This window comes from Coturnix japonica, chromosome 3, assembly GCF_001577835.2.
Source record: "Coturnix japonica isolate 7356 chromosome 3, Coturnix japonica 2.1, whole genome shotgun sequence".
Classification (NCBI taxonomy): Eukaryota; Metazoa; Chordata; class Aves; order Galliformes; family Phasianidae; genus Coturnix; species Coturnix japonica.
In genome coordinates this window covers 50,110,077-50,135,657 of record NC_029518.1, presented here as the reverse complement: position 1 = coordinate 50,135,657, position 25,581 = coordinate 50,110,077, and the positions used below count along the sequence as shown (strand labels likewise).

Below are 25,581 nucleotides of genomic sequence, written 5' to 3'. Positions count from 1 at the left end.
GTGGCCCCTCTTTGCCAGTGCTAATTGACCTTGACATATGCTACTTGTTTTTTCCTTCTGCTACAGCTGCATAGCATCCCTTCTGCCAATGATGTAGCAACATAAGAAGTCAGCCTCTTGCCTTCTGACATAGACTTTGGTATGAAATAAAACCCTCATGGCAGAGCTGTAAGGAGAATACAGCTGGGCTCCGACTAGCTGATGGAATGGATGTTTGCCCAGAGCAGCAGACCTTAAGCAGACCATAATGTAATAATGAAAGGAGTTTGCTAATTTGCAATATAGCTTGTGCTGACTGATAAAGAGATGTATACAGTAGCTCGGTCTTATCTCTTTTGCCAGGTTTACACTGGTGTAGCAGCACTGAATTCAGAGAAGCAGTTCCTGATTTCCTTCAGGGCAAGGGCAGAATCAGGTCTGATTTTGTTCCACAACCCCAACAGATAACAGCTCTCCCTGGGAAATATCTTAGGAATATTTAAGGATTCTACGCTATATATGTGCATATTTATAGCTATCTCCATGTTGTGTGGATATTTTGGATCTTTCTGGTACCTCTCATTATAAAGTATTTCTAAGCTAAATCCAGGACAGACAAATTATGCCTCTGGCTTCTTTTAGTAAGGTAGCCTGCTTAAATCACTGCCACATTCTTCCCATAGTAGTCGCTTAAAATTAATAGCACATGCAGAGGAAAGACTAAACCCTTTGACGTCACTCCTGAAATGAGGAAACATAAACAGAAAAGGCTTCACTCCAGCGAGCTGACAGTGCCGAAGCGGATTGGTCTGCTTTCCCTTGCCTGTGGCAGTTGACAGCACCTCCCAGCCGTGCACGGCCTTCTGCTTGCTAACACAGACAGGCTGACTGCAGCAAGCTCAGCTCTACCCCAGTCCGTACACTGGCAGAAAAGTGCACTCTCTTTCTGATTTTATTTTATTTTTTTTAATTTTTTATTTTTTATTTTTTGCTTCTTAAGGTGGTTTATTGGCTGGGTTGGGGGTCTTGGGGAGGTTCTTTTCCTTTTTTTTTTTTCCTTTTTTTTTTTTTTTTTTTTTTTTTTCTGTGTTTGTTGCTGCTGTTATTTACTTGTATTCCTAATCCTGGATGCAGTTACTGGATTCTGCAGTACAAGTCTTCATGAACAAGCTGCACCGCTTAGAGATTTCACAGCATTCAAAGGTCACAGAACTGCCACTATGGTTAAATGTCTTGTTTAATGGTTGAGGTATGTACAGCAAATCTAAAAGAGCCAGCATGATGATTTCTAAAGGGGAACTAAAACTGTGAGAGGGAGAGGGAGATAATACTATTATTTATTGGGAAAGATTTTTGCTGATGATAGTTACTACAGCAACAAGATTTTGAATTTCCTCCCTTTTTATTCAAACTGGATGAGAATTCTAACTTATGTTGGTTTAACACTGTGATGGCAGAAGAAGATTGCAGAAATAATCTGTTACTGTAGCCCTTTCTGATCTGCTGAGGGAAGCGTGATTGCTTTGTGATTGCATTTTCTGACCGCTCTATGACAGGAGAGGATACCTGGGACTCTGTTGGCTTAGATGAAGGGAAGAGAAAACAAACTCATTTGTATCCCGGGGTTTACAGGGGGGGTTGTGGGTTCGTCAGAGAGTTAGAGCAGAGAAAGGAGTTGGAAATAAACAGATTGAGTAGAAGAGATTATCAGCTTCGTTTTTAGGAATATATCTACCTTATTTGTTTATATTTTTTTAAACTGCTTTACTTTGTTGGAGTTCATAAGTTTGAAATTAAGAAGCCCGTGCTTTGACTGATGAGAAGATCCTCAGTATGAAGGGAAAGAGCTGATAATCTTATATTCATGCCAGTTTTCAGATAGCTTTTGCTACTCACCCTGAGAAAAGTGGAAATTAATTGGAAGTTGAAGTAATGCAGCCTGATGCCAGTTTAAGAGCATATAGGCTCAATTCATATTTGAGCTAGTGATCTGCCTTGAATGAGTATTGCAGCAGCACAGTGGCCAGTGTGTGCTGCAGGAAGCGAAAGCAACTGCTAGCATAAAACTAACATTGTTTTCAGGAGCGTGATTCTAACATACAAGAGGAGGAGCCACTTGTCAGAGCTTGTGTGTATGTGGTCTTAAAAATAATTCCTTTGTTAACTGGATTAAAATACAGGTATGCTCAGTGACTGGCAGTATTCGCAGTTTCCCAATCTGTGAAACAAAACAGCTCTCTTCGAGATGTTACTGTAGATATAAACCTTCTAGAATTTGAAAATCTTTTAGTTTAACTTTCAAATTTATACCTGATGAAACTACCTATATGACAAGGAAGAGAACATGAGCACACCTACCTTGTGCAATGTACCTGAAAGGGTTACAAAAATTAACCATACTAGGCTCAAACATGCCTGCTTAAGGACTGCAAAAATATTAGCTCTGAAATGCAGAGGATGTGATATGTGCTGTGAATGGACAATTGCTATTCTGCAGTGCCTAGTGGGAAAACAAGGACTTTGTGTATTGCAAATGCATAACTGCAGCTCCTCCATTTCCTCTGCTGTGTCTTTACTGATGGCTACAGAAACAAAGAGGCTTGTCACAGATAGACTCTTTAGTGCCACATCTGTTCTGAGGTACTTAAGGATGATTTTTTTTATGTCATGCAACAACCTCAAGTCCAGCTCTGATGGTTGAGCTATTATTCTGTAATCCCTGTGCCATTCTGTCCTCCACAGCCCTCCCCAAAATCTTAAGGGAGTTGCCAGCTGTTTTAAAAACTAAAGCACTACTTCTTTAGGCCTAAGTTTAGAAAGATTAACGTAGTAATTGTTCAATTATCCATTAGTAAATGTGACCAAGGGAAGCCTCAATCTAGAGGGGTTACAATCTGTTCTGCAAGGAACAACCTTATAGCTACATGAAAATAACCATATTTACAAATGGCAGTCTGGAAGACATTGGTTTATACTTTTTTGTAGAGTTCAATTACTCACTTTTTAGATAAACAAAATCTTCTGAGAGAAGCTTCATTTTTAAGCTCTGAAATCTGTATTTTGTAGCAGCTGCTACTGGTGGTATGAATAGTAAATATACTAAGTGTACTTCCGTTGAGAAAATGACACTGTGTTTCTACTTTTCTAATGAAAGTTTCTCTGCAGTGTTTTCTCTGAACCTTCTCCAGTCAGCATCAAGAATAAAATACAATATAAGGTTGGCCTCTGCAGAGGATAAGAAGCTTCCTAGCATTTGGAGTCACATTGTGTCAAAAAGAGTGTACTGCAGAAGTTTCCTATAATATAATGGCTGCTCCTTCAGAGGTTATTTCAGTAGAGGGAACGTGCTGTCACCTGTCAAGTGATTCCAACAGGGTAATGCACACTGTAGTGAACTTGATTCACTGCACTGCAGATCACTTTTAAATTGTGAAATCTTTAATTCTGCATCACAGTATATAAATATAGCATGTGACAGCAACTGTTTCATCCCCTTCTTCCCCATTTATGTGCTTTTCCCTCCTGAAGCCCAGCTCTCAACTTGCCCTTACTAGATCCCTAGGTAGGTCATCAAAGCCAGCTTCTTTTGTAGTGTCTTTATTGCAATGATGAATTATGATTGAGACATTCAGTCTTACAAAATTCCTTTTCACTTACCCAGTGGTTCTTCTATCAATAGTGAAGCATCTTTTAAGGACAAACAGCCTAAAAAAATGATATTTTATGATGTATACATGATTTTCTTGTACTTTTTTAGTCTCATCAGGAAGAAAAAAACAAAGCAAAACAAAAAAAAAAACCAAAAAAACCACTTCTTCTCTTGTACTGGTGATTTCCTTTATTTGAGTGGCATGAAGCAGAAATGCCAACTACTCACCGAGACGTTACTGTCAAAAGACAAATCATAAGAAACGTTTAATACCTAATCTGTCATGGGATCTTGTAAATATGTGGCCAAAAGCTGTAGATGCAATGGGACTAACAGATAAGCAAGTCATTTGGGACAGCCAGGAAGACATCCCATTCAAATAAGCATTCTCAGCAACTTAGTGTTCATTTTTTTTTTCCATTTTAGTGCTTGAAATTCTTACAGCTCACCATGTGTTTGTCACAGGGTGAAAGTGAAAGGGACAGCTGGGGTCTTACCAGCTGCCAGAACAAAATTACGTGTTTTGTAATGAAATGATAGCTCAGTATTCTTCCTCCCACATCCATATTGGGTGGAAGATGGGCCTGTGTATGCTAGGATTATAGCATTCGTTTTTCTTGTTCTTCAGCCAGAAAATAAGCATATTCCTGCAGGGACATCAGTTTTTATACTTCCAGTCAAACACTGGCTCTGCATGTAGTGTGAAAAAGACACTTTTCAGCCAAAAGCTTTGGGATGTGGAACTGATGTTATTTAGAGTTTACACCCTGGGGTCACTGGGACACTCTGACTTTTGGTCTCCATAGCCTAGAGCAGTTCAGAAGTTTTAATGCTTTTTATTTACCTGACCAGTCTGAGGTGCATCCATGTAGGCAACAACAGCTGTAAAGCCAGATACTACAAAAGCCCTTATATGCAATTATGCAAGAGAGACTGGTAAAATTAAGGGGAAAAGCAAAGAACGTGTCTTCTGATAGCAGTAGGTATTTGTCAAGTCTGAAGTGCTAGCTTTGTGTATGTACTAGAGAGATGGGTTATATTTGTTCTACTTAAGAAAATTCATTTAATTTACTGGAATTTAAAATGAATATCAATTTCTGAAAAATTATTTAACAAAAGAATTCTTCTGTCATGCTGAAAATTGTTTAGAACCCTTATTAAATCTACTTTTACTACAATTCTAACTACAGCAGCAGCATTAGAAAAACAGTATTTGGTCTTTTGAAGTTAGCGTTTCTGTTTTGTTGTATCAGACTGTGTCAGAATCAGATAAGTATTGCTAGGGTTCACAGTGCTCAAAACTGGTCTTCTGTTTTAAGGTCTCCAGTTTTCAAATAGGAAATTAAGAAATCAGAGATCAGATCAGATAGAAGAGAGGGCAACTCTCTGGAGTTGCCAGAGACTTCAGTAGCAGACATCAGTAGCAAATTTGTAAGCAAAAATGTTGGTGTAGGGTCAGTTTTCAGAAGGCAACAACTAAATGATTTAAGCACTTCCCTTACACACATTTAATATTGTGGTATTTGCAATCCAATGATGCTGTAATTTTGAGGTACATTATTCACTTGTTCTTAGAACGTGAAAAATTAGCTATCATTTTATCATGTTTACAGTGTTAAACTATAGAAATTAAACTGATGTAAGGGCCCTACTGAGTTTGATTTTCTTATTCCTTTCTTTCTCCCAGTGGGAACTGTGAGGATGGATGATAACTCAGTTTAGCTACTTATTTAAGCCACATAGTCTCATGGTGGTATATGATACGCCTCTGCTAGTTTGCTGTCCAGCCAAATAAGAGATCCAGGTTGCCTGGATAGATAAACATAGCTGATGATCTCTCCCTCTTAATAGATGTGTGTGAGCAGTTAGGATTCTCCCAGTCACATAGAGAGACAAATTTGTTATAGTTTATCTAAAGAACTGCATGCAAATAAAAAAGCAAGATTTATATTTCTTTGAGTATATTATATTAAAAATAAGAAACAAATATTTAGCAGAAGATATCTGCAGAGCTTTCTTTCTGTAGCTGGTAGGTTTATACTAGTTACCCACAAAAATTCCTGGTATGAGAAAACACACCAACTAATCTTTCACTACAGTGTGTGTTAATGTCAGCAGTGTAAGACTTTTTAAAAGCACAGCACAGAATTTCCCATCAAATTAAATTTAGCAAATTGTCATGGAGGCATAAAAACACACTTGTGGAGCGATTGCTGCCGGGACCTGTTTACCGTTCTCTATGTGGTTGTTCAGAGCAGTCTATGACTCTAACCTATCTGGATGTAGCAGAGAGGTTTTGGAAGGGAATATTACCTTCCAAGAATAAAGTGGGAGGTCAGCATGTTTTTGACTAAATGTACAGTAACTAAGAGATGGCTCTGAGGAATGCACATCTTTAAAGGTAAAATCAAGAAATCTCAACTTTAACTAGAGAAATAATGGAAGATTAAATTGAGCTACTGCTACCATGTAATTGCTCATGCCATCTGAAAATCACACATGATTTGTTCTGAAAGAAAGGGTCTACGCTCTCATGCTCTTCTTCCCTTCCTCCCCAGTACCCAGCCTTTCTCCCACAGCTCAGGTTTTGCTGTCTTGTGAAGGATGGCTGAGCTCTGCAGTTTGGCCATTTTACACTCACCAATGCCAATGCTGCAGCACCCTAGTGCAAGGGCTCATCCCTTGGAAAGAGCCATCAATTCCTAGGTGGTTGCTGTGCTTTAGAAATGAACATCTATTGACATGAAATGCCTTCGTACTTTCCCAGGCAGTCAGCTGTCAGCCAAAGGGTGTAGATATTTTCCACTTTGCATGTTGTGAGCCTATTATAGACTTGGGAGTGCTGCTTAGAGTCTGATAGGGCAGCATCTGCTTAATATTTCTGTAGAGGAGCATCACTCACTTTCCATCAGAAACTGAGGGTGCAGCAGTGCTGTGAGCCTTACCTATGTGTGTAGCTGCACACAGAAATATACTAAATATGGGCAACATCTGACTTCTGGTTTCACCTCTCACTCAGTTTGCCACTTATGCTTGGCCTTAACATTGTGAGAAGGTTAGGCAGGAGGACTTGCTGCGTATCAGGCTTCTGGTCTGGATGAGGACTGCTCACATTGAGAGACTCAGGGAGAGATGAATGTGGATGCAGGATGTCTTGTTAGAGATGGGGCCACTTGGCGTACTTCTGACTTTGTGCTGATTTGTTTCAATGCTGGGATATGACGTAGGTTTAATTGACTTATTTATAGGCATTTCTGTTTCACACACTGCTACAATATCTGTCTATTAATAGCAATGTTCAAGTGACATCAAAGCAGCCGTCATAAATTTAATTGGTCATGGTATCTCCATTTTAGTCAGTATTGCCTTCAGAAGACTATAAGACAGCCAGGAAAACAATCATTAGTCATGATTAAGAAAGGAGATCTTGCATACATCAGCAAAGGAGAGGAGGGAGGTTTTCTTCTTCAAGGAGTACAGTGAGTTCGTTTTTGTTGTAGTAGAAATGAGGACACAATTACTAATGAGCTCTCTGTCAGTACACTGAAAATGCCCTTACAAAACTTGATGATATAGAAAATAATGTATTGTAGAAGGAGAATTGTACTGAAAGAAGTGTATTTTCCATATCCTATTATTGTGTTGGTTTTTGTTTGTTTGTTATTTTGTTTTAACAAGAGAATCGTCTTCAGTTTTTCCAGTGAACTAGAGGACCCAGTTGGAAAGATAAAACTGGAATGTGTTTCTTTACCAAGCAAATTCCTCAGGTGCACAGTTGCTTTGTTTTTGCAGGTCTGCTTTGAAAAAAGCAGAACCACTGAAAGATAAAAAGAAGACTCCAATTGGATTGGAGTGTAAGAGTGTAAAATGGCATGGTTCCACGAGGTTTAATAGGTCTCCATCAGTTTATATCTGTGAAAGATCAGACCCACTGAGTATTCAGGACTATAAGCACTCATCTGCACTAGCTAGGTCAAATATTAGGCTTGTTAGCCTTTAGCAGAACCTGTTTTATACCAGTGCTTTCTACCACTCCTCCAAAGTTGAGGTACTGTCAAGCTGCTTTCAGTGGCCCACAGAAACTGCAATGAATTCTTTTCTTTCCTCCCATCACCTCTTTTCTCTCATTTCTTGTGGAACAAAAAAAAAAAAAAAAGAAAGAAAGAAAAGAAAAGAAAAAAAGTTTACCAGATTTTATCTGGTCGCAATCTCACTCTTAGTTTTTAGCTTATGTACAATCATTTGCGAAAGCATATATATTTGTCATACAGACAGGGAAGATCTCACCCTATGTTCAGTATGGACCATGATCTGGTGCGATGGTACAGCTATGTAAGTAATAATTTAAAGAGCTGATTAACAGTGGGAAAATGGTAATTTTGCTTAGGGACAAAAGTTCACGGCACTGTATCACAAGCTATTTTTCATGTAGCAAGACTGTAACATCCTGTCTCTATGAACCATGAAACTATGGCTGCTGTAATAATATTTACCACCAAAATATATCTCTTTAACAGTATGGTATCAAAAACCAGCACAATATAAATATCTTGACTGAAGTTCATGCTATATATCATCATCAAAGCATGAACCCACTTCAGTTTTTAAATGAAATAACCACATCTAAAAAACTGCACTGTATTTCAGCTTGTCTGGAAAGCAATTTTTGCCTTCTTCCTCAGAAGTAAGTAGACAGTGACCTGTGTTTTGTACTGCTAAGAGGGTAGAGGAGAGAAACGTATAAGTTCCCTTTCTGCTTGTGCTGGCTCCCCAGTGTGGATGGCCACAGCAGTGTTCCTGGGTGCTGGGAACAGATGTGAGTCGCAGCCCCCTGCTTCATGCAGAGACATGGCTTGAAAGTAAGGCAATATTGGATTAATATCTGGATTGCAATAGCTGAAGTGACACATGAATCCTGTCTTGAACCAAAAAACCTTCTAATTGGTGTTTTATCTTTTTCATTGGCTTTCATTACAGTAAACTGTTGATTTTTAGAGAAAAGCATGAATGTAGTTTGAGGATAAATATCTCACCACTACTAAGGAACTCTGACCTTGTATATGATGACCGAGGGACGCAGGGGCTTTTAAAACCCAGTTACTTGACATAGGTGCCTATTGAGAAGAAGTGATCAAAAACCTCGTTCCAATCGTTTGATCTTTTGGAAAAGTCAAGATATGTCTTTATTTTATTGAGCCTGCATTAAAAGCTCTAATGTTCACTGAAGCCTCTAATTTCCTTATCCTTCAGCAATCCTTTTCTCACCTTCCTCCCAATAGGCTTAGTAGTACTTACTTTTTATTTTGAAAATAATTGAAAAATTAGCAGCACTTCATGCTTTATTTGTTTAATAACTGGCGAGCTTATTTCTTCATGTTAAGATTTCCTCATAGCGATTACCACTTTTCATCTTTAGAATAAACTTGCTTTAAAAAGAGGCTTGAGCATGCACCACAGAAGTATTCCTTTTCTTCTCATCCTCCCGCTACATGCAGCACTTCAGGGCTTCTGCAGCAGAGTAAAGGACAGTGGGATTCTGTTTGCTTTTTATTTTTTGCTTAAACACAGTAGCAAGCATTTATTTTTTAAAAATCCAATCATGACCAATAGGGAGGATTATAAAATTTTAACATGTCAGGTGCTCTTGAGGAGCAGCTTCCCATTCATCTCATCCACCTATCATGCAACTGCAACTCAGTTCCACTGCATTAGGATTTTTAATTAGAATTCATGGTTTAGTGTAAAGATATGCAAAGCATCACTTGCTTAATCCTTATATTTATTTGTTTGTTTATTTATTTATGCTTTCAATAATGTTTACTACTAATGTGAAAGAGCCTGAACTGAATTCTGTTCTTTTCCAAATACTAGTAGAAACTACTTTGTATTTCATAAAATGATACAGTAAAAAGCAGTTCATGCAATTCTGCGTTTGCCATTGTAATTTTTTTATTGCAGCTGATGAAAAATAGTTTGCAAATAAATGATTCTTTCTCTAGAAAGGTCTCAAAAGCTCTAGATGTTTAAAATGTAGAAAGCAACTGGCAGAGAGCTCTCAGTACTTTGTAGCCGCCCTTTAATTGTCAGCTGCTGACAGTATCTCGACAGTTGACCTTCTTCAACTCCAGTTTTAGGAGAGCTTCAAAAGCCTCCGAGGTACTCAATTTCTAGAGATGTTTTCTGGGAGATAGCATTAAAGGAGATTTTTTTCAGTTTTGACTCTCTTATCCTCATTTTCCATAAGAACACTTGTCTGAAACTTACCTTCTCAACACGCTGATTTATAGGTTTTGGCACAGGAATTAGTGCTGTTTCTCCTCATAGCAGACAGAAAATTAGTCACAATTTGATGTTAGCATCTTATCCATTACCTAAACCATTATAGACTTTTTTAAGTTCAACACAAGCAATTCTAATGGCTTTGAACAAACCATGGAGTTATTGTCCATGTTGCAAATAATGATAAATAGCTTATGAAGACACTGTTGTAAGTCAGCCTCTAACAGACTGGAATCTGACTTCTCATACCATCGAATTCTACAGAGAAGTACCACTTGAGTGCAGCAGAGGGAAAACTTTGTTTTAGCTAATTTGCAATAAAAAGTTAAGTATGAATAACCCTGTAGACATATTTGCTCTACTGCTTCCTACTGGGAGATGAGATTCATAGGTTTGTCTTCAGATTTTACATTCTCCAGATCTTTCTGTAGTATTAACAAATAATCTATACTGCAGAGAGCAATAGGGTAATTCTGAAGTTTAGGATAGATGTAGATTTCAGCAACCAGGTTATCAGGAAAAGAATCATTGAAGAGTCCACCACTAGAAACTTCTGCCAAAAGCAACAGTGGTGGTGTATTTATCTGCTTGTCACTTGAATTGCCCTCATTGCATTTCACAGTCAAGTACCTGCATATCACAGGGTGATTTAGTCCTGTTCCTTTGCATCTTTCCCACAAATCTTAAGTGCTCCTCCTGCAGTCCCCTGCGGCTGGAATAGGAACTCTTAGGAAAGTCATGTAGAAGGTAGAGAAATTCAGTCAACCTAAACTTCCAATTCTTTTTTTTTTTTACTAGTTTTTTCTTCAGAGTAAAAAGCCAAACTCCAGCAAAGTTGGCTTATCTCATTTCTTAATAATTTCTACATTCTAAACTAAAGAATTTTATTTCTAACCAGTTTGTTTGTTTTTTTAATGGAAATATAAAAGAATTTTTTTTTTCTGTCATCTGATTCTGGCCTGTTACATCTACACCGTCCCTTTGAACTCTAAGCAGATTGTTACAGGAAAATGATGTATCATCATAAGGCAGACTATAGGGCAGGCAGAATGGGAAAGTATTTCCTGGGTTACTGTGAAATTTCAGAAACATTTCTGATTAAGACTGGTAACAGAGTGAAGGGGAGAAAGGCAAGTACAGATATTCTCAGAGACTTAAGATCCCAAATAGAAACATGATACAGTGTTCAGACTCATACCGGATGAAATGCTAACCTTGGAAAAATTGTATTGAGCTAAGAGATTATTTAAGGCTATTGCTCTATGATGCAAAGCTGTGTGGCAGTGTCAATGTAGTACAAAAGTACTGCATGTAATATATTAGTAAGATTAGTGAGATTCAATCAGGTAAGATATTGTTTCCCACAAGCAGCTCAGCAAACTTGAATGTATTAGGAGTTACCTTCTCTTTAAATGGCTTCCCTAACTGCATATAAATATCTTTTAAGAGTTGGAGATGGAAGTTTTAGTCACTCCCAATTTTAAAGCTGTTAAAGAAATTAATTATTAAGTGTAATTTTTCGGTCTTCTATTCTCTGTGTATGAAAATGCAGAATAACTTAATATTTATATAAGCAGTCTAATTTGACAATATTTTATAATGGAAATTTGGCCATTTATTAAAACAAATAGTTTGTTATGGAAACTTACAGTGTATCCAAGGGACATGGTGTTCTTTCTACAAACTGGAGACAGAAATATCTCAAACATTTATTTATTTATTTTATGGTCAAAATTAAGGGTTCACTTCACCTACCTTACACACACAGAACACAAAACACAACTCCAGGTGAGGTGGAAACGTTGCATACCCTGGGGGTTCACTATAGCAACCAAAACAGCTGTGAGTGTTCCCTTAGTTCTGATAGTAGTGCAGCTTTCTTCAGTCACTTGACCCAGCAAGTCTGCATGGGTCCACGTAACTACAACACTTCATCATCTCTGCCCAAAAAGCCCCTGATCTGCTTGACAAGGCAGTGGCAGGGTGTGTGCAGATAGTGAGTGAAAGGGTGGAGGAGGAAGAAACGGGAAAGGGTGGATACAGAGAAAGATAGGGAAAAATTGCACTATGTCTTATCTTTAACGTCTGTAATAATGCACCTTCCTCTGTCTAATACTGCATAGTAAATTGCTGATGCTGAGTGTACTTCATCTCTATTTCTTCTCAATTTTATTGAGCCTTAATCTTTTGATCTCCAACATTTATACGTTGGCTGCCATGAGAAATAACTAGTCTGTTCAACATCATGGTTATTAGGAGTTTGCATCCAGCTACTTAACAGGATTTCTTCACAATGCTCGACTCCACCACTCTGTTGACGTAAAGTCTCTCTCCACTGTCAGGGTAAGAATTATTTGAATAGGAGACAACTCTGTAAAACTTCAAAATGAGCTAATAAGAAACAGGATTATCATATCCCTCTGCAATCCCCTTTTCAACTGCAGAAGATAGATATTGTTTCTTTCAATTATTTCAAGCAAATCATCACATTTTTAAAGAAGAATAAGTGAGAGAACCAGTCATAAGCTATAGACCTACCATCTGCAACACTGAAGAATTTTCATCCTTGAGACCAAAGTGTAAAAGAGAAAAAAGAAATCTGAGAATAATGTAGGAAACATTATGATTATTTTAGAACAAGCAGTGATGAGGACTGTTATTTATCCCCTCTTGGTCATTTTTTAACCTCACTTATTCACCCTGTTTGAATGTCTCATTATGTATAGATATTAGGACCATTAACATACCTTAAGAATTTATAACTGCAGTTTTCTTTGATATGTGAAAAAAAAAACAACACCATAATGGCAGTACCTGCGAACAGTTCATTTCACAACAACAGTAATATGATCATGTGAGGGTTTTTGTTTTTATTACAGTGGAAAATGGTGATTTAAAATGGTTTGGATTATTTAGTTCTTCAACAATGTATTCTATCCTGTGACTGGTTTTACATACCATACAGGAGTGTCTGAATACTGAAGAAGTTCCACAGTCTTTGTAGGTCTTCGTAGTGTCAGCTTATGGCACTAGCAATCAATAACTGCTCAATTATTTTAACTGTTCTAGAAATCCAATAAAATATTTATTCTGTGCTTGTTTTGGAAAGCTGAGACAAAATATTTGTGGATTTGAAATATTTTTATTGCTGTTTAAAAATTTTGTAATAGTACAAAATTTATAATCATGAATCATTCATGACTTATTTTATTAAATACAATGTTAAGGGAAAATCAGAGGATTTAACAGAAAGTCACAAAATGAAAGAAGATAGGGGAAGATGATAATTACAGAATCACTGAACTGTAGGGTCTGGAAGGGACCTCCAGAGGTCATCAAGTCCAGCCTCCCTGCAAAGCAGTACCCCTACAGCAGGGTGCACAGGTTGGCATCCAGTCAGGTCTTGAATATCTCCAGAGATGGAGAACCCACAAGCTCCCTGGGCAGCCTGTTGAGAACTACATTTTTCCAGTCAAAGCATCATGAAAAAAAAATGTATAATGTAGGAAACACAGTAGATACAAGCTGAATCCCCTTAGCTTTGTCCTAATGAACCATGTATGAAAGAGGATTGTATATGTTCCATGAAGAAAGTAATATGATTTCTAGTATTTATATTTGATTTATTTCTGAGTTTATAACAAGAAAAATCCTTCTCTAATTTTTATTTTTTTTTAATCAACCTGGCCTTTCTACTTTGTGTATTTTCTGTAATTTGTGAATTAATACTCTGGTGACTAATGTCTATGTATTTCAATTTACCTAACAGCTCAAGTCTTTCTGGGATCTACTCTATTCTTAATTTCTTCTTGATTTCTTCCCCTGGTACCTTGCATTCTGACATAACAAGGTTAATGCTGCGGTTCTGTAGGCTTCACCATATCTCCCAGCATGTTTGATCACAAATAAATGAGTACGTACAACAAAATTACCTTCCTGTTGCTAGCACATCAACAAATCAGGCTACACCTCCATTTAGATTCCAGCTTTTTAATGATCGTGAGTATATTAGTACAATTTAAAATAAATCCCCTGGGAAACTGGTCTGCCTTGGTGGCATTTGGTACATGGCAATTCTAGAGTAAGGAATAAATAAAGGTCACCCCACATTTTTCATCGTTCTCAGAAACATCAAACTAGACAGTTAATGTTTGACTACAGGCATTAAGCCTCTAGGCTTCACTGTCTATTCCTGATTTTTCCTGTGCTTGTACCACCATTCTTAGAAACCCCCCTGAAATATTATCTATGCAATATTCTTACAATATCAGTCTATGTTTCTGGAAATCTTGATAAAAATGCCTTCCCTTCTCCTTCTCCTTCTCCTTCTCCTTCTCCTTCTCCTTCTCCTTCTCCTTCTCCTTCTCCTTCTCCTTCTCCTTCTCCTTCTCCTTTCTCCTTCTCCTTCTCCTTCTCCTTCTCCTTCTCCTTCTCCTTTTCTCCTTCTCCTTCTCCTTCTCCTTCTCCTTCTCCTTCTCCTTCTCCTTCTCCTTCTCCTTCTCCTTCTCCTTCTCTCCTCTCCTCTCCTCTCTCTCCTCTCTCTCCTCTCCTCTTCCTTCTCCTCTCCTCTTCCTCTTCTCGCCTCTCCTCTCCTCTCCTCTCCTCCTCCTCTCCTCTCTCTCCTCTCCTCTTCCTCTCCTCTCCTCTCCTCTCCTCTCCTTCCTCTCCTCTCCTCTTCCTCTCTCTCCTTTTTCCTCTCCTCTCCTTCTCTCTCCTCTCCTCTTTCTCTCTCTCCTCTCCTCTCCTCTCCTCTCCTCTCCTCTCCTCTCCTCTCCTCTCCTCTCCTCTTTCTCCTCTCTTCTCCCTTTCAGCAAAAATTGTCATAAACAGAGGCATCCTTTTCAAGAAGCAACTAATACACAGACTAAACGTAAATGTGTACATATGTTGCTAAAAAAGGAAAGCAACTTAGTTTCCACAATTTCATTTTCATAATATAGTTCTTATTATATGTCTGCCCACTTGAAGTCTAGTCTACAAACTTGTTCAGCTGTGTCTTCTACAAAATCTGAAGGCTGCTTGTGAAGTGTGCTCTCTGATTTGCCTGCCTTTATATCACTACTTCATGAAAAGTCTCCCTAGCTATGCCACGGGGTGTATGGAACAAGCCCCCAAGCATGCTTGGTACTATCAGTGTTGTTTTTTCTAACCACTCCTGGACAGTTAGTCCTATGGGAACTAGTGGTAACATCAATTCAGACACTGCTTACAGGTTGTCTTTGTACAAGCTCAATAGACTTTAACTAGTACTCAGTCCTTTTATTTAATACTCAGATGCAGAAAATCAGGGATCACAATCTTCCCTTCTTATATTTTAAATGAGGAAAAAAAATATGTTCCTCTCATTTCACAACAGTGTCTGGAAGTGAAAGCTTTTCCTACAGAATAAGGTTTTCTTAAATTTGTGTTAAATGATCTGTAAGAAGTAAATATTTAGAGCAAGAAAGTTTTAATAAGATGCCATAATTTAAATATATATATATTCACATCAATACTTAAATCTTTATGAATAGATCTGTAACTTACAGCAGAAAGGTAATTTAGAATGCAAATGGGAAGTTTTACATGAATGAACTGAGCAGAACTTTTGTAGAAACTATTATTTCTGGGCAGAGGTTTAATGCTGCAAGAAAAAAATCACTGATCCATAACATTATTTGCTAATACAACATTTAGGAAGCCTAAAGTGCTGATTTTCAAGCACAGGGTAAGAAAAGCTTACCAAGGCATTCTGAATATCTTATTATTTTTAGTCTTCAGTATATAGGATAATCATGTCAAATTAGCATTTTCCATACCTATTCAGGAAGCCTGCTTCTGTTAAATCAAAAACAAATATCAGATGGCTAGGTCATAGTTTCTAGCAGCTTACTGTAAGAACAGTCTGCAGGAGTCATCTATTTCAAAACTAGAATGCTTCCCTGTAGCATCTGGGTTCTACAGAGAACACTTTTTTGTCTCACTTCACTTGCTTCATTATCTTTAGGGTAAGATAGTTCATCTTTCTGCGAACAAATAATTTTTTTTTACTTCTAAGTAAAGGATGGACTTGAAAACTAGAGGGAAACCATATAAATTCCAAGTAATTTTCATATGAAAGCAAATTTGCTACTGAAAATAAGTTAGAAGGAAGTTCTAATATATTTGCAATATTTGAGAAAGTAAGGATAGTAAATGCACACTTGAAAGTACATGTTCCACAAGATCAGAAATAAATTTTCCTTTGCTAAAACCAGCAAGTATGTGATCAAGCTATGAAAAGATATTTCAGATGCTGTTTTGATATCTGATATGGCTTTTCTCAATAAAAAGTTCTTTATTTGACAGCTTAATTCTAATATAGAAAAATATTTGCTAGATTAATTATATTTCTGTATTCATCAATAAAAATCAAATAACAGAAATAATCTAATTTACACCTAAATTATATTTTCAGTTTTTTATGCCATTTTTTTCAAAGATGATTAATTTTTTTTTTTCAGGATATCACAACACAGTCTGGCTTTCCTTCAAAGTACAAAACTAAGCACAGACATGCATGAATGACAAAGGAATCCTTCTTTTTATTAAACCTTTTATCCTATGATTTTACTCCCTACATATTTACCTGTGTTACAGTTATGTGTGAGGGTTTCCCTCTGCCACCTCTGCTGTGCTACATGCTGTGTGATAAGGTGCTGTGCAAATAGAAAGTCACAGTTGGGTCATTTTACACTGAGTGTATCAAACTAAATAGGGGAAACAATGTGAGCATACAAAATAAGATTATATATTTGCACTGGCTAACTGCTGCGTGAGTTGGCATCTCCATTTCTGTATGTTAAAATGGGATGATGAGCTCAAACTTAATGAAACATCACAAGTTTATCATTGATACAGAATTTAACCTTTATGCTTACTTCATAGGAAAAATATTAGTGAAATAACCTCTCTTTTTTACTTACCTTGTGTTCATTAGAAGTTACTCATTTTTGTGCATGGTTGTTTACTTACATGAAGTTCTGAGCCTATCTTTGAATCAAAAATGAAACTTGATTCAATTTAACAAAAATTTTGTAGGTGTTCTTACCTGACGGATCCTAACAACTTTACTGAGATCTCTGGAGTTTAATGGTTTATTTAACAGTCAATGGTGTGACACTGTATCTGCAATGCATTGAGTTCTGGGCTTCCAAGCGTAAGAAAGACATGAAGTTACTGAAGTAAGACCAGTGAAGAGCTGTAAGGATGATTAAGGATTGTGAAGATCTGTCATATGGGGAGGGTATGAAAGAGAAGAGACTGCTGTTCATGCTGGAAAACAGAAGGTTAAGTGGAAATTTTAACACTGTTTATAAACATATGATGGGAGAGTGTTTGGAAGACAGACAGGCTGAACTTGGTGATGTCCAGAAGTTTGTTCCAACCTCAGCCGTGCTGTGACTCTCAGCAGTGGACAAGGCACTCAAAAGACCAGCAGACTGCAAACCCCCACAGACAAGATAGGACTATCAGCATATATTAACTATAAACATATAAATGCAATATCATTTAGGGAGAGGACAGAAGAAACATCCCCTTATTAACAGATTTTCTATAATGGGGAACGTCAAGCTAGCGAATTACTTCAAGAAATTATAGAAATTCAAAGAATCACAGAATGGCTGAGATTGGAAGGGACGTCTGGAAACCATCTGGTCCAACTCCTCAGCTTAGTTAGGGCTGCCTAGAGCAAGTTGCCCAGGTCCACATCCAGGAAGCTTTTGAATATCTCCAAGGAGGAGACATCACAAGGTTTCTAGGCAATCTGTTCCAGTCGCTGGTCACCCTCACTTAGTAAATCACTTCATGACATTCTGGTGAAGTGTATTGTGTTCCACCTTCTGTCCTTTATCTCTTGTTCTTTTTCTGCGCACCACTGAAAAGAGCTGCACCTTGTCATCTTTAAACCTGACCTTGCTCTCTAGGAAAGCAAAGCAGGTAATTTAAACTGCTTTCAGTATGCTTCAGAATATTTTGAGGATATCCTGTCATGATTGTAGCTGATTTTATTAGTTGGATCGCATTCTGTTCTAGAGTATTTTATCTATTAATTCAAATTCACTAAGGTACCCTTTTGCTAGTGGGTATTCAGAGTTGTCTGTGCTTTGATATTTTTCTGGCACATCTGTTAGTATATTATTAGTGTTCAAAAGGAATATATAGTAAATGTTTCAGATCTAATATACGCTTTCATTCAGTATTTATGCTTTTAGAAGATAAACAGAAATTCCACTCCTTATAATGGCCTAAATCATTTCTGCTACAGTTATTCTGAGGGCCTGGTTTTGTTTATGTATGTCTCTGTGTGTGTACATGCCCAGACATTACTACTTATGTTTCATCCAAAGACAGTGAAATCCAAAGGGAAGCCCCATTGTAAGTTGCACATTCTTTACAACCTCTATTTTTTTTTTTTCAGATGAGATATCTTCTGCGTATATTTGCTAGATTTATTCAAAAAGGGAAATATTTCTGAGCCCAATGATTAGCAGCTTATGTTAGACAGAGTTGCATAGAAGAGGGTTAGAGAATCATCAGCTACACATGCTCTGCTTTAATAGATAACTTCTGCCAATTTTTATAACTACTAATAACTTACAGTTCAGTGATGGCATACCTGCAGATTTCCAGAGCTTTTGAAAAACATATAGTTTCTAATTTCCCACAAGTGAGGCAAAAATCCCAAATAATTTTACGTTTAGGAGCAATGCTGGAAAACACAGTATATTGACTCATTCATCATGGCTAAAGAAGAAAGATTTCTTTTCTGAGGTAGTAAAATTATACATTTAAAGATGATAAGCAACATGTCAAATCGTATCCCAGTTCCCTTGTTACGGTTGTCTTTAATTAATATTTCAATTGGAGTTTACCAAATTAATGTAATGAGCTCAGTAATATGTCTCCTATGAATGACAGAGCTAGAATTTGACAGTAACCAATGAAGAACCAGCACAATAACAGGGGACAGAAATCTCCCAAATTAATGAAATCTTCTGACAGTTAAAGTCCTGTTTAACACAATTGCCTGATCAAATCTTGATCAAGAAAGGGAATCTCTGGAATAATTTATTTTACACTCTATTAAAGTGAATCTCTGCCTCTGTTATCACAGTGTACCTGAGTAGGATTTGTTGTACTTACAAGATAAATTCTTTTTTTTTACTTAGTTTCTTCTTTCTAAGTTGATTCCATTACTGTGCCTTTGCAACAGTTAGGAATCTCTTCATTTGGCTTCAGGGGGAATGATCAGCCAAGAATCTTTCTACCAACATAGGAAATGAAGGATCTGAGCGCAGCATTATAAATAGCTCGCTGGAAGTGGTCAAAATGAACTATTCTGTTACTTCCTCATTGTAACAAAGTCCTTTTTGGTAGCTTGAAGCATCTGAAGGAAATAACACATCTAGGTGATGAACTGACTGCTTAACTTACTTCTTAAACTTCATTAAAAGATGTAGATTAATTGTGTTTGTCAATCCTTGGGCACCTGCTGGCAATAATTAACTTTGATTTGGTGCTGATTTTAAGGAACACATTTTTCTGTATCACTGTTAGGGGATGCAGCCAATAAGAAACTGTAAACATGTTTCTTTTCTGTTTAGTAATCAAAATTGGTTTAGCATTCAGTTTACTGAAAATGAGTGAGTATGTTTTGATTTATACATTGTCTTTTTGTATAACACCTACTGAAATTTTAATTTAACACTGACATGCTTTGGAATCTCGCCATGTTAACATCAGCTACAATCTAAATCTTGTTACAAGATTATGTGGCTTGCTTACATTTTTCTGTCTAAATTCTTATACCGTGCTTGTAGCTATAGAATATTTGTACCTTTCAATTTGTAAATCATAGGACTCCGTTGTCAGTATAAGGTTCAGTGTAAATAATCTTTTCTGATATTGTCAATTGCAGCTTTTGTTAGTTGTTTCAGTTTGACAAACTCATAGTAATCTAAATGTGTTGATCAGCTTTCTCTCAGTACGTGTGTGTGACAAATTTCTTTTCTTTAATAATTCTGATGCAAACATTTACTGTTGTAATAATGCACTATCAACAGGCCTGCAGAAGTACGAGGGTAAGTTGGGAAAAGTGAATTCAGTGAATATATGATGTTAGACTTGATGCTGATGGTCATAGACCTTTTAGTTATTAATGAGCCAAACTTTAATAATGCAATTATAGAAAGCTTTTAAGTACAGTGTGTCGTACTTCATGGAATAATAGCTGTTTTTTTCTTCCTGAAGGATCTTATACTTGTAAACTCTGCTGTGACTTTTGGTTATTTCACTGACCTACAGAAATCTGCTGTCTTGAATATACAGTGTAGTTATCTCTCCCCTTGTTTGGCAGAGGCAGAAGTATAGTATAAAGCCATAAAATAAACAAAATCATACCATAATAAAAACACTTATTTTATAATATTTTCACGTTAAGTATTTTTAGTGCATTATACTATGGAACGTTCTTATTTCTTTAGGGTGAATTTCTAATTCTCAGCAGAAATTTATATGTAATCTAAGGGCAGATTGCAAATACACTGAAATACAAGGGAAGCCTCCCTTCAATGTCAGTAAACTTTGAATTAAGCCTCTTTCTGCTGAGCATTTATCACAGGTTCCTGATAGCAAAACAGTGCCTGCTCAGTGTTTATATTACTTATTACTAATAACTGTCATTTGTAAATGGCATGTAAATATTGTCATTTACTGTATTTGCACAAATCAGCAATAACATTTTATGTTGGGCACACCCATTTCATTTGCCACGTGTGACTGATGTTTACACCAAGTGTTGCCACGTAACATTTTATATTTCCGTGTAAGAAGTGTAAAGAGTGCCTGTGCAAGAAAGAAAGGTCCATCTACCTATTGCTTGAGCCCTTAAGGTCTTGCTGGAAGTCTTACTTGTTTTGTTTTACTTTCTGACTTCTGTCACATTCCACTGTCTTTGTATATTTGAAGTAAGACTTACAAAGAGCAGAAGGAAGGATCTCTACTGCTCTGCCTTAAGTGTTTGGTAGTGTTTGTATGCTCTGCCATAAGTCAGAACAAGAACTTTATCTGTTAGGGGTTCATGGTCTTCTATTTACCACAGTCAGCAATTTCAGTCTCTCCTACTTCTGTGTTTCTCTGTGCTTCAGAGTTCTTTCAGAATATACATACTTTGTATACATACCAGCTGATTCGCACCAGTGAGAAGGCATTAATATATGTACTATATATATGTACATACACTCTGATATACGCCCAGACACATTCAGCTGTATGCTGCAACTATGGTAGTTTCTTGTGTATGACAAATATTTCTACGAGACAATTAGAACATGTTGGCTGCCCAAGTCTCTGCGTTCATATCTTTTTTTACTAGCTATAACATTTGACAGTTTCACCACTTTTCAGATTTCATGGAAGTATTCTCCCAAGTTCTTAAACTGATGCTTAAATCTGGTTGGGTTTTTTGTTGTCTTTGTTTTTTTCATATTGTTATGATAACATCTTGTTTGCTGGGCAAGCAAAATTCCTTTGTCTTCCTGGTTTTCATTTTGAAACTGCTCTTCTCCTACTTCCTCTCCCATTTTGTAGGTACATATGTATTCAGTTCTTGTTTGTTTAACGTAGGTTCGGTTCCAGAGTAAGCAGATCAGCTAATCAGTCATGTAACATCATTTGCAAAATGTGAATCAAAGCTGAAGCCTTCCAGTGTTCAAGCAGCATAGTCTTCAGAGCTGAGAAATAACACATTCCTTACATTTGAGCATACTCTATTGTGGTCTTGGGACTTAAATTTCCAGATTTTTTGTTTGATGTAGATCTTTGTATGTTAAAAAGCCAATTCCCTTTGATTTCAACTCTTGAAGAAAATATTTAGATTTCTTAAATGAGACCCCATCATTTCAATTTGGTCCCTGAGAAAGCAGTGAGCAAAACTACGGAACCAACTTCTAAAAATGTGCTTAAGGCACTTGTAAAGCAAATATGTATCTCATTTTGAAATCCCTGTTGATGCCTATTTGCTTCATCATGAACCAAGTAAAAATCTATCCCTATGTTACTTTGTGTAACACAGGAATTATATGGGGAACAGAATCCTGAATTTATGTGCAGGTTTGTGTGATAATTCAGACAGAAAAACAGACAGGAGATTGTAAAGTTAGATTTTTCTCAAAATAATCACAGGAGAGTGTGGATTCTTTCACTTAAATGCTCGATACTGTACTCTTATCAGAGAAAGGGAGACAGGTCAGCACAACTTTTAAAGAGACAAACTTAATATTGAGATTTCCCATCTGCTATGTACATGAATCAGAAAGACATCACTCCAGAAAACAAGTCATTTTCCAAAGGGTTGGAAGATAAATATGTTCCTAGCAGGATCAAAAAAAAAGAAGGGAGCTTCGTAATTCCAAAAGGGGAACCTGAAAGTGGACACCTCCAGCTCATAATTCTAGTTTTACTAGCTGTAGCTCACAAAGCAGCAGCTGCATCTACATTGCAAAATACCTCCCACACATACATACACACACTGTGTTTGCACACAATACTTATTTTTTTCCCTTTAATGTGTGGGAATAAATTAGAATCTAGGATCTTACTGTAGAGAAAGAGTGTCTGCTTAGCTTAAAGGGGTAAAGATAATACAGCTCCTGTAATTTGATCATGCAAGTCGCAAATGGAAGAGGGACTCCTGCAAAAAGAACCGGTCCAGCAAATCCAGGTAGAGTTTGACTGAAATCATGGATTCTACATGATTCTTCATAAGATTATTTTCATGTGTTGCCCAGTGGTATCCATTAATTAGAAAAGAGACTGTATAATCATAATTGGACACAATGAGTACAAATTCTTGTATAGTATCATAAACAAATTCTACACTGAATCTGAAAATATTTGATCTGAGTTTTGTTGTGAACTCAGAAGTATGGGTTATTGTTTTCTGTCATTGTGGTTTGAAAGTTTGGTCTAGAGATTTCTCAAAGGAATAGGATTTTCTAATAGTACCTGATTTGTAATCTGGAAACATGCATGCTGATGTTTCTGTCATCAAAGTCATTAGTGAAATATTATTCCAAGAATGGCTCCAGTCTAATTCAGTTTTACTTAATAAGCTCACTGTTGCTATCTAAGCATGTAATGACTCTAGAGGACTTTGGATTTTTCACTCTTTCTAGATATGGTACTCATTACTTCAGTGGACCTAGAAATCTAGCATAGAATCATATCTCACAGGCTACAATATTATTATTTCAGTTGAAGAAAGTGTTCTTTTCCTCAACTCTAGTCTTATTATTTTATTATTTTTATTTTATTTTTTTTTAGCTATGGAACAGAATAGACACAATCTGCAATGCCTGTTGAATAAACTCAACATTTTATGAAAATAGTTTCAGTGCTAGTAGGATTCTCCCTAAAGAACTTCCAATATGACATTTCTGAAGAAATAAAGAAACCCTTTGAAAGCAGGGCAGGCAGTGCTTCTTCAGATGGCAGGAAAAACATTTCCTTCTTGATTTTATTAGTACTGTGCAGCTGTTTTAAGTAGCCTCTAAACAATGTCCATTGTGGATTTAGGATGAGTGAAGCTTTATGAACTCAAGCAGTTCAAAGCAGCAGATCAGAGAAGATTGCTATTGATTTGTAGGAACCTGGCAAGCATAAATGATTCATGTTGAGTGGTATTCATTTCGCTCTAGACTGAAAAAACAGAATGAAATGTACACTTTTTAAAAGATATAAATTAATTCTTCTGGCACTTCACTGTGTCAATCAATGCGACTGGAAGCCTTAAATATACATTAAAGGTAATTCACTCCTATCTGTGGAAGGAAATGTTGTCACTTTTATTACGTGTGTCAGAATGAAGAGACAGTACTTAGGACACAGGAATGAAAAGTCAGGTACTGCACTTTAAAGCACATCTCTAAGTGACAGAAAGAATCTGAGTAATGAGGTACACTTAGCTCAAGAAAAGTTTCTGCTCTTTTAGGAGACAGGAGTAAAACAGAACAAGGTGGCCTAATCTGGGAACACATGCATTATTCATTGTTCTCCTGGAGACAATGGCATCTTTTCCTTTAGAAATCAACCAGACAACTGGGAACATATTCCTCTACGAAGAACCTGACTTACATTCTACCATATTCTTAATCAGAAGGCAGATGTAACTGGAAGAGGTGCTGGAGAATGTTTCATCAAGTATCCCAAGTTTGAAGCGTTCCCCAGGAATAAACACGTCGAAGTCCTGGCTCCACACAGAACCACCCAAAATCCAAACCCTACGTTTGAGAGTGTTGTCCAGTCGCTCCTTGAACTCTGGCAGCTTGGGGCTGTGACCATTGCCCTGGGGAGCTTGTTGTATGCTCACCTAGTGAAAAACCTGTTCCTAAGACTCACCTGACCCTCCCCTGAGTCAGCTCTGTGCAGTTCACTTGAGTCCCATTACTGGTCACTAGAGAGAGAAGGTTTTTGTTTCTTAATATCTTACAGTACAACACTTGCTACAACTGAAGTTGATTCAGTTCTGTCCCCTGTGCCATGTTGAAGTTGATTGCCATCAACCATGTTAGATTGTGTCTACACAGTGATACAGCATCTTTGCCGCCCTCCAGTGTAACTTTTGTTGTCTTTACCATTTGTAGGTAGTCAATATTTTTTCCGTTAATACTTGGAAGTCTTCATGATATCATGTCAGAAACACAATTCTCTTTTCACAATTGATGTGTTTATTTAACTGCCCTTTGTTCCTTGATTTGCCACTGAGGTCTTAATGCACTGTTTCAGGGGAACAATCAGGCTATAGTCAAACTGAAATCGTGTCCTACACACTACTCAGTTCTCTCAGTGCAGAAGGAATCATAATATATGTTATATATTTCATATATATATATATATATATGTATGTATGTATAATATCTTTGCTTACTTTAAGACTGAAATGACATGGTGGGAAATTTGTTGGTGTAATGATCTTTAAGAGTGTATTTGTTTGTAATTTTGCATCTCTCATTTAGAAATAATCTGTGCTTGAATAAAGCAGCAAAGATTTCACAATGCAAGTGAGTTGGTGGCTGAAAGGTTGAGTTTTTGGTAGCGTACAGAATTTTTGCACTCATATTTGGAACTGAAATAGCATTGATTGAATTAGAAGATGATTTTCTAGCAATGACGCAAAATGAGTCTTTCCTAAACTGTTTTGACAAAAGTTTTAAATACATTCGATAATGACCACTTACCATATTGGAGAAGGAGTTTCTACTTTCCAAAATACCTTTAGATTCATACAATAATTTCTTATGTGAGGAGTATTACTATGTAAAGTTATTTAATGTACTGCTTGTCATACTTTCTGTTCAGCATGCACTGAGGTAGTGAAGGAACTGTTTGAAAATGTATTGAAAAGGTAGTCTCAAATGTGATGTGTGGGCAATATTCAGCACTGTATTTATCCAATTTATATCTTGACTACTAAACATGGTGCTTAAGGTCCTCATGAAAACTTGTTGACTGAAGCATGGCTCATTGAGATTGAAGTGATATTCGTGTAGGCTATGCAGGAGAGAATCAGCTGATAAGATGAAACTAACTTTTTCTGACTTAGGCAGAGCATTTGTTACTAATACGCCTATAAATCAGGGAAATTGAGTCCTTGC

General features: G+C 36.9%; 1 protein-coding gene across 2 annotated transcripts in view; it reads left to right on the top strand.

Moving 5' to 3' along the window:
- The first annotated feature begins 762 nt into the window (after positions 1–762).
- The window catches only part of PDE7B (phosphodiesterase 7B), a 166,384-nt gene continuing 141,565 nt past the window's right edge, over positions 763–25,581 (top strand). The window contains exons 1-2 of one of the 2 annotated variants that reach the window (XM_032443634.1): positions 763–892; positions 1,114–1,228. In XM_032443634.1, the coding sequence (XP_032299525.1) occupies positions 1,208–1,228 (21 nt within the window). In that variant the 5' untranslated portion in view covers positions 763–892; positions 1,114–1,207. Of the gene's footprint in view, positions 913–1,113; positions 1,229–25,581 lie in introns of both variants that reach the window. The other variant, XM_032443635.1, reaches the window with a different exon arrangement.